Below are 14,707 nucleotides of genomic sequence, written 5' to 3' on the forward strand. Positions count from 1 at the left end.
CTGTAAAATGAGTTGGGAATAGATGACCTCTAAAGCACTTAACAGGAGCTTAAAATGCTTTTTGCCTGACTTCTGGCTATAGAAACACGAAACTGAATGCGCTCTACGTCAAGTGGACAGTGGTTATTGTGGAGGGCAGTCAGGGGGGCCTCCAAAAAACTTTGGTTCTTTGGGGAGCACGTTTGACACTGATGGCTGGACTTGAGGAAGCAGGAGATAATGGCGGGGAGCGCCCGCAGGTGATTCTTGCTCCTTCCTCCAGGAAACCTCTGGGGGTGGGCAGCCTCCCGCCCAGCACTGCAGCTTGCTGTTATGCTCACAACTATGAAGGGAATTCCAGACGCAGAGAAGCTTCGTACCAGGAGGCCCAGTCCCAGAGGGCGGAGGGGCTGGAGGCGGGACCCTAGTGTGCGCGTGGCGAAGGCGGCGGCGGCGGCAGCGACAGCGCCCACTCCCCCACCTCCTCGCCGCGGAGCCGCAGCTCTTCCCCCCCCAACCCCACCCCACCCCCACCCGCCCCAGCTGCCCGGCCCTGTCGCGCTCCGCTCGGCTCTTTCCGCCGCCGCCTCTCGCTGGCCCGTGCGCTCCGGCACCTTCGGCAATTTCCGTCGGGCCGCGGCCGCCATTTTCTCGCTGCTAGTGTGTCTCGCTGGCTGCGCCGCTCGGTCCTTCTCAGCGAAGCTTTGTCCAGTTCGGCAATGGACGGGTACGTAGCCCGGCCAGCGCGGACTTGGCGGCGGGTGGGACGGGGGAGACGCGGGGCCCGGAGCCGCCCCGGGGTTCCCTCCATCCCCCCTCCGGCGGGGCCCTGGCCGGAGAGCCTGCGGCTGCCCCTCCCCGGACCCGGCTGCCGTTAGCCTCCCCCCCTCCGCCCTTATAGCACACACCCCTCCTCCTCCCCGGGGCGGGCTGGGGGCCACGGGGCTGGGGAGGGGGTAGCCCGGGGCCGAGGAGGCCCCGGCGGGACTTGGTGGCGCCCCTGGGGCGGGAGCCCCTCAGGACCGGGCGGGCGGCCGCGGTGGCGGAGAACGGAGGGAGGCTGCCGCCAGCCCCAGCCCGACCCACGGGGCCCCGCAGCCTTGGGGAGCGGCCCGGGCCTGGCGCGGCATGCGAGGCCTGAGCTGGGGGTGGGGGTGGGGGCGGAGGCGCGGCCATCCTTCCTCCCCGAGCCAGGCCCCCGGCGCTCCGCTGGCCCGGAGGAAGATGCCCACGGCCGGGAGGGAGCCGGGCCGACTCCGCCACTGCCTCTGCCGCCGAGCTCCAGAGCGGCGTGTTGGGGAGCTGGGGCGGGAGGCGGGCGGAGAGAGGGAGGGAGGGAGGAAGGAGGAGGGGAGAGCGGCGCGGAGGAGAGCGGAGCCCAGGAGGGGGAGGGCAGATGTCAGACTCCTTTGTTTTCACCGGGGTCCGGTGGGGTGGGGGCTGGGGGTGGGATACCGCCAAAAAAAAAATGCCTTTGTAGGAGCGCCCAGCCGCATCTCTGGCTGGGCCAAGTAGCGCCCAGAAAGCCGATTCCCCGAGAAAGGAAAGAAAGGGTTTGCAGCAAGCAGTTAGTCATGGAGTAGGCAAGGGCCCTCCAGCCTCGGCCGAGGCCACGCCAGGCCGGCTTTATAAGGGCTGATGGCGAACTGACCTCTTAAGCGAAGCGTGGCTCCCTGGAGAGCCCACGGGAGGACTGGTGTCACCCGCACTCAGGCAGCGGCCAAGGTTGAAAGGAAACGCTATTTCCATGTCCCCCTCTTTGTACCTTCTGTGGACACCGAAGGCTCCAAGACCTGAGTTGGAAGAGCCTTTTAGAAGGGTGGTCCTCGATGACAGACATGGTGGGGCCCATTTTCCCTTTTGGCTGGCAAAAATGCCTTTGGACCATGAAACACTCAATGGGGTCAGACAAGGTAGTAGAGGAATTTCCCTGGGGTAGATTTTCATAAAGAAAAAGTTTGCTTAGGCCTCTGGAATTATTTGTTAGATATTAAGTGATGAGATTATTAATGTAATTATTTTTAGAGTCCAGAAGGGCCTTATGCTATCCTCCAATCTTATTTTACAGATTAAGAAACTGAGGCCTAGAGAGATTAAGTGATTTGCCCGAGGTTATGCAGTAAGGTCGGAGTGAGTTGCAGAACTGGGATTAGATCCTAGAGCTCTTGAATCCTAGTTCAGTACTTTTCCAACCATACTGAAGAGGTCAGGGAACTATAAAATGTTGAGGTATAGGGTTAGGGGTGCTGGAGACCCCAAAATACCACCACCCGGGAGCTTTTTTAAGCAGAAAGTTATATGTGTTTCAATAGAATAATGCAGAATACCTCTGTTTTGTTTTGTCAATAAAGCATCACACCAAGGACAGACACTAGCCTTATTGAGTCATTAGTAAAACTTCTGTCTACTTCTTAAAAGTAATCTCTAGTGAACCGGATTTATAGTTGTACTGGAACATGATTGCCCCTCCCCATCTTTTTTATCTCACTTTTGCATATGTAATAAAATTTGAAACTCAGGAATTTTAAATTCAGTGTAGAAATTTTAAAAAGATAATTATGTTAATTTAAGAAAGACTATCAAGATGTTAAAGCCTTTAAATTTTCCTTTACAGCATTGTCACTGATGTTGCAGTTGGAGTGAAGGTAGGATGTGAACTTGGATGAAAATTACTAATGTGAAAATAGTTATTTTGTTCTGTTATTGAAATACATTATTTTTCTTTTACAAGCAGTTTTCATTTGATCATTTTAAGAACATAGTTTAACTACTCAGAGCTATGATAAAACTTAACTAACCAAAAGTTTTATATGGATGTTTAAATAAGAAAATTTAAGTGCAAGGGTTTTTTTTGGTCGTTGTTTGAGAAGTTGAGTTTCATGATTTTATCATTTTGTGAGTTCATAGGGGAAGGAAGCACTGACTGAGTTTAACAAGTAACAGCTCATTGGAAAGCACTTTTCCCACAGTCCTAGGGTTGGTAAATGCAACTTGATGAAGAACTTATAGTTCCAGTGCTCTCAAGACTCAAATAAACCTATTATAATAAACCTTAGGATAACTTGTAAACAACAAGTAAAGTACATTGAAAACCATTTTGCATTCTTTACAAAGAAGGAATAGAATGTATTTAAGGCATACAAAGTTCAGGAGTCATCTGTGATTTTGACATTTAGATTTGAAGCTAACAGCTAGTTTACCCTAAAAAAGGAAGGTCAGTATCATTTGTTTGGGTTTCTTTAGGGTATAAAGTGCTTTGTACATTTGAAAACTTGATTAATACTTGTTTTAATTTAAAAATGCTGACTTGGTAGGATACCTGTAATCCCTACTACTGGGATAGGCTGAGGTCAGGTGGATGTATCTCTTGAGTTGGGAATTATGAGCTGCAGTAGTGATAAAGCCAATGGTATGTCTGCACTAAATTTGGCACCAATATAGTTAGCCCCAGGGAGCTGCCTAAGAAGGGAAGAACTATCCCAGGTCAGGCATGATAGGGAGACTCCTCAAAGAATATCTGTCTTAAAGTTCTATCAGGCGGTATTATGCATTTGAGAAAGAGTTTCAGCCAGAAAAAAATTTAGAATTTAGTAGCTAAGATAAACACATGCAAATATATATGAACTCCTGGGTATGTCTATTTGTATATGAAATGACAGAAATAAGAACATAAATAAGTCTCTCAAAAACATAAGCCCATGTAGACCTTGTAATTTATTTTGAGGTTTTTGTTAGGAGAATCTTCCTGTCAGCAGCTTACCTCTAGAATTGATTGAAATTATGGGGTGGGAGAAAGAAAGGATAACAATCTGTCTACCTATTTCACTCTTTCCCCTAGTTCATTTGAATTGGAAACTGGCCTTGATTTCCTGGTCATGGGATTAGGAATGGAGGCTACTAGTGGCAGCAATTTAGCAAAGTAGTTACAAAAAAAGAATGATTCCAGTCGCCAGTAAATAGTTAAAAATGTCTGGTTTCAAGTCTAGAACTTTTGAATAGAAATATTTAGATCTTTATGGCCAAGGAATATAAATAGATACTTCCAGATTTTAATCAACATGGTAGAATTGATTCATCCAAATTATTAAGTTACCTGTATATTTATTTTGATGATGCTGCCATTGTGCAAAATGATAGTCTTTGCCCTCCCTGGGATAATCTTCACAGGTAGTAAATATCTCTTTAAAGATAAATTTGATTTTTGGAAACAGGCAATAGTTTTTCAGAACTAAGGTGGGTGATGAAGTACAGTAATATCTTTTTTGGTTTAAAGTGCGTTTGTCTATAAAATAATAATTTTCTTGTGAGGCATGTTAAGTAACTCTTACAACTTCTCCCAAAACTATAAGGATAGAAACTAGGCCTGTGATTTCTTTGATATAGGAAACTTCCTGATGAGGAATCTATCAATACAAGTTGTCAATCTTCTATAATTCATATTCTTGGAGAGTTTGCCCTGAGCATTTAGAAGTTAAGTAACTTGCCCAGGGTCACAGGCTGGATTTGGTATAGGTCTTTCTGGCTTTGGATCAGGCAAAAGTTCTCATAATGTTTTGAACATGGAGCAGCGTCATAGAAATCATCGTTCACGGTCTACTTGCAGGGCAACGTTTCTTTGTATACATGTTTAACTAGTCTCATTGCATTATAGTCATATTTTTTATCTGCCATGTATACCAAGTATTTGAAATGAGGATAATTACAAAAAATTTGGCATTCATTGAAACTTTGGGGGTAAAATGAGCTCTTTTTTTTTTTAAAAACTAATCTGAATGTTCTTCATGAAGGAGAATTTTGCATTGAACTTTGAAAGAGGGAATAGATAAGATTTGAGCAAGAATATGTTGGGCAGGGATGCTAAATAAAACAGAGTTTACTAGAAGATGTAAAAGTTCAAGCATATCCTGGATAAAACAAATAGGTTTGCCTACTGTGAGAAGATAGACATGATGGATTTTTTTTTTGGGTCTTTTGGAGGGCAATTGGGGTTAAGTAACTTGCAGGGCTAGTTTTTTTTGTGTGGGTGTTAAGTGACTGAGGCCAGAACCGAACTCTGGTCCTCCTGAATCTGGGCCAGCGCTTTACTCAAAAAAAAAAAAAAAAAGATGGATTTTTTTTTTTTAAAGCAATCGGGGTTAAGTAGTTTGCTTAGGGTTACACAGCCAGTTATTTCTGGGTGTGGTGCTGAGTATCTGAGCCTGCATTTGATCCAGGTCATCCCAACACTGGGGCCGGGTGCTCTTACTCGCTGAGCCACCTGGCCGCCCCTAAGCAATTGGGGTTAAGTAACTTGCTCAAGGTTACACGGCCAGGTGTTTCTGGGTGGGTGCTAAGTGTCTGAGCCCAGGATTTGATCTCCAGGTCTTCTCAACACTGGAGCCGGTGGTCTTACTCGCTGTGCTACCTGGCCGCCCCCAGACATGATGGATTTTAACAAAGGGAAAGTAAACTATAGAATTAAGGAGGAAAAAAATCAAGGGGGGGAAAGATAGAGTGAGCACTAAGGTCATAATCATGGTTTCTAACTTTTGGGAGGGATTTAAGGAAGGAGGAAGGGGAGCAGTATGGATCTATTGCAGAGATTTGAGATTGGGACATTTACAATCAAAATGAGCTTGAAAGGAGGTCATTCTTGCTGCAATTTGTAGGATAGATCAGCATAAGAGACTGGAGATATGGCAAGGAATACAGTTTGGAGGGAGGTTGTATTTCCGAGTATAGAGAGTAAATAATGGAGTTGAGTAAATATCAAAGAGGCTCAGCAGGGCACTACTATTGCATTCTTGTAAATGTGGGAGGATCAAAGATATTTCTAGGAGTTGAAATCTGGAGAATGAAAAGTTAATGGCTTGCTGAAAGTGGAATAAATTAATGGCTCCCATTTAGGACATATTTTAGGTGGCAGTTAGCTACCTAACATGAATTGTACTGCATATAATTTAAACTTGCAGAAAGGGCAAGTGATTAAGGTTTAAAATCAAAGGATCATAGATTTAGGATAGTAAGAGACCTTAAGAGGTCATCTCATCCAAACTCCTCAATTTATATATGAGAAATACATGTGTAGAATTTACCATATAATGAGGTGACCTTTGGAATCCTGAATCCGAGATTTGAGGGATGGCCACAGCTAATAGAGCAGGAGAATCCTGCACAGAAGATCCAGAATGAATAGTCAAAGTAGTTTGAGAAAATACCTATTAATATATTGCCTCTAAAACTGAAGCTATACTTGGCTTATATTAGCTTCCTGTAATTGCAATTTGGTGGAAAATAAGCAAATAAAATATCAAAATAATTCCTAATCCTTTTCACTTCAAGTTTTTGCCTTTAATAATCTAGATGCTTGAATAATTAAGATCATGGTTTAATTATTTACAGGTGTAGTGCCTTCCAGTTTTACAGCTGTGGAAAATTTGCTGAGATAGCATTTTTCTTTACATTTTTGTAGTTTTGATCTAACCATTGTGCCCTCATTTCCTAGATGATTTTCCATTATATTGGTTGAGGGGAGATTGGAGATGTGGAGTAAGAAAAAAAAAATCTCTGTATACTACAGATATACTGAATTTCATCAGGACAGATTTGTTTAATTCTTTATTTTTGTAAATGACATTTGCAAAGTAAAGTTATTTGGCTTTTCATTTGTAATACTATTGTTTTGCCAGTATGAAATGTTTATACATGAATTTATGGGCATATGAGAAAAGCAGTATTTGGTAATTAAATGATCCTGTTCTTTACAGTTCAGTAAAATGATTAAAAGTGCTGAGAATATTCCTGCTTTTCATGAATAACTTAAATACAAGTTTTTTCACCCAAAGAAAATTACTCATTGTAATGATAATTTCTAATGATAATGATAATTTATAATCTTTATGGAATCTTTTTGGTTATTTTTAAATTAATTTGCATTTGAGATGGTTAAAATGAGAAATTCTCAAAGTTGGTTACATTTTTGTGCCTAATTATAAAATAAGTGGACATTCCAAAGACTTTACATGAACAGCATGCTCAGGCAAAGTGCCAGTAATAACTATCCCTTTTTTTGGTAATATATCATACTCCTGTAGATCTACTTTTTACATTCATATGTAGAAGTTCATTTCTGCTAAGAGCACCTTTCCACATGCAAAGTATTCTGATCTTGGATACAAGTTAAGAGTGGAAGGAGTTAGGTGTCTTTGACAGCGAACTTGAAAAGTACATGTGAACTAGTTCTCTCCTTCCTGATCTCTGCTATTGGAGTGCTTGAGGTTGATTACAGTCAGGAAGTCCTTTTTAGAAGTAAGTAGAATGCAGTTTGAGTTGGTAATGAAGATATATATATGGCACTTTACCATTTTAAAAACTCTTTTTCAAAAGTCATTTAATTTTGAGCTTCAAATCAAGATGGGGAGGATATCAGTCCTTTCTTACAGAGGAGAAAATAGATGGATCCTGCCCATGGTCACCTTTCTAAACTATTAAGTGGCAAAGTGGGGACCAGAACCCAAGTCTCTTGATTTTCAAGTCCATTGTTCTTTTTATTACATCTCATTGAGGAAGAGGTATGTGTGTTTGGGGGAAAGGTACAAAACAATCATAAAGAGAATTCCAGGAATAATTATGTGAGAGAATTTAGGATAATGAAGATGGATAATAATTGTATTTTGCCTCTTTTTTTTTTTTTTGGCTTTTTGGAGGGAGGAGGGCAGGGCAATTGGGGTTAAGTGACTTGCCCAAGGTCACACAGCTAGTGTTAAGTGTCCGAGGCCAGATATGAACTCAGTCCTCCTGACTCTAGGGCCTGTTCTCTATTCACTGTGCCACCTAGCTGCCCCAATTTTCCCTCCTTTGACAATACAATTGAAACAGAAGCTTGGCCTAAGGACTTCTTGTCGTAGAGGCAATTGAAAATATCCATAGAGTAACTTTGTTACCTAAATGGCCTGGGATGGATCCTGTTTCTCATAGTTGAATATATTTGATGACATATTAAAACCTCCAGAATACACAAGGTAGGTACCAGAGGTGTGTCTCCTTCGGATTGCTGCCAACAGCATCCTTGGCAGATACAGCTGTTACCCATATTTTCAGTGAGCTTTTAGAAGCAGAGCCTGTGAGAGATGGGCTGTAGAAGTTCCATTTTGGAGTGCTTTGTTATTTGAATCTTCTTTCTTCTGGACAGTTCAGCTCTGGTGAATTAAGAATCAAAACATAATTCTTGACTCCCTGGGTAGGACAAAAAAGGAATGGCAAATCTTATAACACTACTAGGAAGTCGAGTGCTTCTCATAATCCTGTTTGAGATTATTAGGAGATATCCCAGAAGTGATCAGTGGAACATTAAGAATTCTTGATTTGGCATGTGGAGAAAGTTGAAGGCAGTTAGGCTGATATATTAATGAACTGTTTAAAGGTGACCCTGAAAGCTTTATTGTAAAGAGTAGAGAGAGAATAACATAGGGTGGTAAGTGTGTAAAGAAAAGACTTAATATTTTATTGGCAGTAGGGAGCCACTGGAGTTTGAGTAGGGTAGGAGAATGACATCTCTTCTGGAAAAATCACTTGGTTCCTCTTTGGAGGATAGTCTCAGTGGTTAGTACAGAGTTTAGCGCATAGTATGTGTTAAATCAATTTGTTTTGATTTTTATTTTTACTCTGATAAGTATGTATTTTTTCCTAAGGGAACTGTTGTTGCACAGTCTCATGGACCAGTTAATTGAGTTATATAACACACTGGATTTTCCTGACCAGTATCAGAAATACCTTTTAAATCTGTAATGGCAACACACTGATCCTCTTTCTCCTTAACCCTTTAGATCCAACTTTCCTAACCCTTCTGCATAGCTTTCCCATTTCATCAGGAATACAAATACCCAACCCAACCCCTCCCCCCATTTATTTCTGCAGTTTTCCTGTTAGGAACATACATACACATCCCAACCTCTTGTATATTGTCTAGGGAATCTCCCTGGCTTTCTGCTTTTCATTCCATAATTTAGTACTGAAAGGTCCTTTTGTTGTCTTTTGGTCAGCTTGATATTTCAGATTTCCTTACCATAGTAGCAAGTGTTGGTTTGGATAGGAAACATGAAGCAACCTTCATAAACTTAGGTTTCTTTTCATAACATGAACATGTTAATATAGTAAAAAATGAAAATAAAGGGAAAGATACTGTAGAGAGTAATTGTGTAGCTGAGTGGGCTTCTGTCCTATTTGCTCATTTTATTCCCACCTCCCCACTCTCCCAGACATTATCCTCTTAATCGGCAGCTTCTCAGTCAATACTGTTCCATTCATTACCTATTCATCCTTCCCTGGCTTTTACTAGCCAGAAATTCTACTGAGGCATTCTCTCAATATAAACCTATATATAAACTTTGCAACCACTACTGAATAATACTTTATCTGCAATATGCTTTTTTGATAGTGGAACAATTAATTGTTCTTAGATTTTAAGGAGGAAAGAATGGCTCTCAGTGACAAAGATGGTGGAAAGGTTAAATAGAATGAAAATGTAAAGTAGTTTTGGATTTGTGGAGATTGAGGCAGAAGTTCTTGTAACAGGGACAACGTCTCCATAAAAGTACACATACATAACATACATACACATAGGAACATATATGAAGAGTGAGAGAGAGCAAAAGAGAATTTGTTTTTTAGAACTGTTAGACTTAGCTTTGGTTCTATCCATTTCACTAACATCCAACTTTTTTGTTCGAATTCTATTAATATTGCCTCCTTTGTGATGTTTTTGTGTGTACTCACGTTTGTTTATTTACATGTTTATGTGTTCCATATCCTGTGTTATAAAGGAGTTTGGATATGAAAGGAAAAGTAAAAAAGAAGAAAAATTTTTTAATCACTTCTTTGTATTTATGAACAGCTTTTAGCACGGCTGAAGAAAAAGCTAACAAGGATTAAAAATGAAGGTAATGAGAGCAAAGGAGGAGGCGGTTTGCTATATACCAGTATTTTGGCAATAATTCATGCCATTCTCCATGTGGTCTCAGATTACTTGTTGAACTGGAGAACGGGAGAGAGAAGAATCTGGTTGAGCCAGGAGGAGGTTGCTGACAGACTCAGGAAGTCTTTACTTGCCAGATGATTTAGAATTAGAAAGTTATAATATTACACATGGGATATACTGTGATTATGCCAGCATTTCTTGATCTTCCCATTCTGCTATTAGGTGAGGATTGGTGACTGGCCACATTTGGCTGGTGGCAAATGTGTTGGATGATTTTTGGTGGTAACATAGCACAGAGACTGAACTGAGTTTGAAGATAGCAAACAGAGCATTATTGATGTGGGGGGGAAATAGGAATTTTTTGGGGGAAAATTTGGCACTTTGGCAATCTTACAGTTTGGAGGTTAGATGAAGACATGGAAAAAAAATAAAGTTTTAAAGTCAAGGTTGTGATAGCTCTTGTGGAGATTACAAGCCCATGGAGTTCAAACAAGAATGTTGCAGCTAAATAATATTTATATAACATGTTATATAAATTGTTAAGGTTTGCAAAGTGCTCTATACTTAAAGGAAGGTCAGTTGAGATTTCTGTTCCAGATGTAATGCATAAAGAGTATAGATTGAAAGTGATAGAGTAGAATTGTACACCCTAAATGGGCTTAAAAAGGGGGGGATGTATTGGTCACTTGATAATCTTGTAAAGAGGTAAGGAGAAAGATAGAGAAAATAACAAAAAAACCAATAACCAGAAGCTGTGGCAATTTCATAATTGTGAAGTTTTAAGAGCTCAGTTGGAATTTGGAAAACATTCTCTTAAGTATATTATAAAGGGTAGTTAGAGTCTGTTATATTGTTACTATAGTTTAAACATATGATAGATTTTCAATCTTCATCTTGAACTCTGTAGTATTTGACATTTGATACCTTCTAGGTACTCTCTCCTAGAGTTTTCATAACACTAGCTTGACTCCTCAGTCTTCTTTGCAGAAATGTTATCCGTGTTCTACCACATGTGTGGGTATAGCCCAGGACTGTGTCATGGGTCCTTTTCTTTCTTCATACTTGCTCTTAATTTCCATGGATTCAATTATAATTTTTGTGCACATAACTAAGTCTTTATATCTAGCCTTGATCTCTATAATTCCAGTCCCATATCACCCTCTACCAGTTGGGTAGTTTGAATAGCTAGCTATCTGTATAGCTATCTCAGATTCACCATGTACAAAACAAAGTTCATCTTTTCCCCTAAATTTAATCTTCCTGTGTAATTGCCCACTTGTGTCATGACTATCATTGTCCTTTTCATTTTGATAGATTCTAAACCTCAGAAGTCTCAGAAGTCATCCTTGCCTCTTCCTTTCCATCCTTTATCCCACAAGAATTGTCAGTTCTATCTCTATCACATCTTTTACACCTATAATAGTAGCTCCGTAATCACATCTTCACTTTTTTCCATATCAAAGAATGTAGCTTGCTTCATTATTACTACCTATGTGACCTTAGACAAGTTATTTAAATTCCCTGAGCCACATCTGTAAGATCAAGGAGTTGGACTAAATGATCTCTGAGGTCCTTTCCAGCTCTAGATATGTGATCTGTGATCTTGTGCTTAATGTGTATGAACTCATCTTACCCTTTAACCATTTACTTCCTTCTGCCTTCCTTAATTTTATTGATGGTACCAACGATGTCCCCAGTCACCCAGCCTTCAAACTTTTTGATAATGCTTCTTCTACTTCTAGGGGCTTATAATGTAGTGGAAAATTTTGGTTCATATATCCTTTTAGAAGTCCTGTGAGTTTAACCTCTTGTAATAGCTTTCATCTGTTTTCTCTATTATTCCTAATCTACTTTAGTTGGAGCTTTTATTTTTCCCCACCTGAACTATTGAAATAGCCTTCTAATTTGTCTCTTCACATCTCCTGTCCATTCTCCCTCTAATCCATCCTAAACATCATTGCCAGAATTGTTATAAGATGAACACTTAACACTAGATCCTGAGCTTCTTTAGGACAAGGACTGTTTTTTTACCTTTTTTTGTATCCTGAGCACTTAGCATAGTACTTGGCTCATACTAGGTGCTTAATAAATATTTATTGACTGACTCATTCTGCTTCCCTTCTTAAACTTCTTTAGTGCTTCTTATTGCCAAGTACAGTGTTCTCCCCAGTTTTTCTGTTGATTATTGCAACTAGTTAAAAAAAGTTAAGCATGTACCTTTAATATGTTTATATTGTGGCTGTGTATGGAATGTAAAGGAATGAAGAAAATCACATTTATCATCTTTGAAGAAAAATATTATTAAAGTAATGAGCAGTACATTAAAATTAAATTAATATTTAAAAAGACTTATTAAAAACACTCATTGGGCAGAGGATTACACAGTTTATGTTGACTTTAATAATATCTCTGAGGGGCATTATGATATAATGATAGAGTTGACCTTGAAGCCAGGAAGACCTTAGTTAATCAATCTTGGTTCTGACATACTGGCTATATGACCCTGAGCAAGTCATGTAACCTCTCAGTGCTCACAGCTCTTTAAAACTATAGTCATGGCAGAGAAGGTGCTAATCTACATTGGATTAGGCAGCAGGGGTGGGGATTTGTTCTGTAAAGTTTGGATTCAGTCAAAGGATTAAACCTGAGCACCTAGAGGGCCACATGTGGCCTAGAGGCTTCTGGTTTCCCAATCCTGCATTAGAGAGTGTTTCCTCACTTGGCATTTCTCTGTACCAGTGAAATTAGGTCTAGTTTTGTGTCTATGCATTATACACATGTATGCTATGGGGCAGCTAGGTGGTGCAGTGGATAGAGTGCTGGGCCTGGAGTCAGGAAGACTTCTCAATTCTTGAGTTCAAATCTAGCTTCAGACACTTTCTAGTTGTGTCATCCGGGGCAAGTCATTTTAACCCTGTTTGCCTCAAGTTTCCTCATCTATGCAATGAACTGGAGGAGAGGGCAAACCACTCCAGTATCTTTACCAAGAAAACCCCAAATAGGGTCACAAAGAGTCAAGAACAGCTGAAGACAAACACATTACAGTATAAAACTTACCCAAAAAAATTTAACTTAAAGAAATATGAGATAAAGATGAAAATAGTATTTGATGTCAGAGTCAAATAGGAATAACTGGAGTTTATTGATTTAATGTAGTGACATGGCCAGACTTTGCGCGTTAGAAGAATTACTTTGGTGTCTGTGTTGAAAATGGATTGGAAAGGGGAGAGAAGGGGCTGGGAAACCAATTACAGTGGTGGGTGAATTTCTTGGGATAAGTAATATTTTGTATATGGTTTCATTTTGTGACAGTAATGGGTGTGTATGTGTGTGTGCACTGTTCTACTGACACTAGGCTGACTTTGAATATGACTTTGACCAATTAAATTAAAGTGAGCTGTTTTCACCAATTTGAGTTCTGTCAGCTGAATGCTGAATTATGCTATACATTCAGTTCAGTACTATTTGTTGCTCCCTTTTGCCATGTTCTAATTTTGTGGATTTTTAAGAATGCCTATTGCTTCAAGGAAATGTGTAAAATTGTGCTTTTTAAAGAGCACACTTCAGTAACTATTAAAGACATTTTTTTGGCTGTTGGTGTGAAGAGTCAATGCTCTCCAGAGATCATTTGGATCTACAATGAATTATTCACAACAAAGTGCGGAGGAAGTTTTTATGAAAATGAAAACCAGTGTAAATAATTGACAAACTGAAGAACATCTTAATTAATCCCCAGAAAACAGGCAAAGACATTCAGAGGGACCTGGCAACTGCAGGAATTGTTATTAATTCTTTTGCAATGTGATATAAACTTCTTGAAATTGGAAGAATGGTGGGAAGACTAGTAAAAAAAATTGCTAACTTTTGCTACGAAGAAAAAAAATGGTTGTCATGTTAAAGACAGTATAAAGGTTAGAGTACTGAAGATTGGAGAAGGAAGTTTTTACTATTTCGTTTTTTTCATACAAAGCTATGCCAAAACCATTGTCAGACGACATCCAGGCAAACTTGTAAGATCTAAGCATCTTCCTTAGACAGTGAAACATCTGCCCCCAAAAGGGATTTTTGAGATTTTTTTTTTTACTTCCAGTGAACTTAGAAGTCTTATTTTTATTGAGGAAATGATGAACTCTAATATAATAGCTGATGAGATGAATTGTTCCAGAACTACAGAAATTTCCAAATGGAGATAGAATACTTCAATACAACCTTGCATTGTGCTACATGGTATAGAAGGTTTAAGAAATTTAGCCAAAAGATGTAGGTAAACATGTTCAGTGACTTGGCATATTATCTGATTTAATTTCTGTTGAAAATTTATGGGCTATAATCAAGGCTGGACTTGAAAAATGCATTAAATATCTCAAAGGTATGTTTGATGTTCAGTGTGAGAAAAACATGGCTTCATAATGATGAATTGAACAATATGTTAAAATGTTTTTTTTTCCCATTGCCAAATTGTGCAAAAACGGGTGTTTACAGCAAAAGTAAATATTCCATATTAGAAGTTTTATTAAAGGTGTACATTTTTTTTAAGGTTTTTTTGGATGTCAATAAATGTAACTGACTTTTCCCCAGTTAATTGACATGTAACTGTAGAATGCTGTTGTAATTAATAGTCCAGGCAAAGAGGTGATCATGGTCTGCCCTAAATTGGTTGCTGTTTGAGTTGAGAGACGGTGTCAGATATACAAGGTGGGGAGGTAAAAGCAACAGTATTTGGCAACTGATTTGGATATGTGGGGTGATTGAGAATGGAAGATGATACATGTT

At 39.9% G+C, this 14,707-nt stretch overlaps 1 protein-coding gene across 6 annotated transcripts in view; it reads left to right on the forward strand.

Moving 5' to 3' along the window:
• Positions 1 to 514: 514 nt before the first annotated feature.
• The window catches only part of PTBP2 (polypyrimidine tract binding protein 2), a 142,383-nt gene continuing 128,190 nt past the window's right edge, over positions 515 to 14,707 (forward strand). For 3 of the 6 annotated variants that reach the window (XM_069063390.1, XM_069063391.1, XM_069063392.1), the window contains exons 1-2: positions 516 to 706; positions 2,594 to 2,624. In XM_069063390.1, coding sequence (XP_068919491.1) covers positions 699 to 706; positions 2,594 to 2,624 — 39 coding nt within the window. In that variant the 5' untranslated portion in view covers positions 516 to 698. Of the gene's footprint in view, positions 707 to 2,593; positions 2,625 to 14,707 lie in introns of all 6 variants that reach the window. The other 3 variants (XM_069063393.1, XM_069063395.1, XM_069063394.1) reach the window with 2 other exon arrangements.

Source organism: Petaurus breviceps, unplaced genomic scaffold, assembly GCF_028583685.1.
Source record: "Petaurus breviceps papuanus isolate PSGF00001 unplaced genomic scaffold, PetGlider_PUasm1.0 90564, whole genome shotgun sequence".
Lineage (NCBI taxonomy): Eukaryota > Metazoa > Chordata > Mammalia > Diprotodontia > Petauridae > Petaurus > Petaurus breviceps.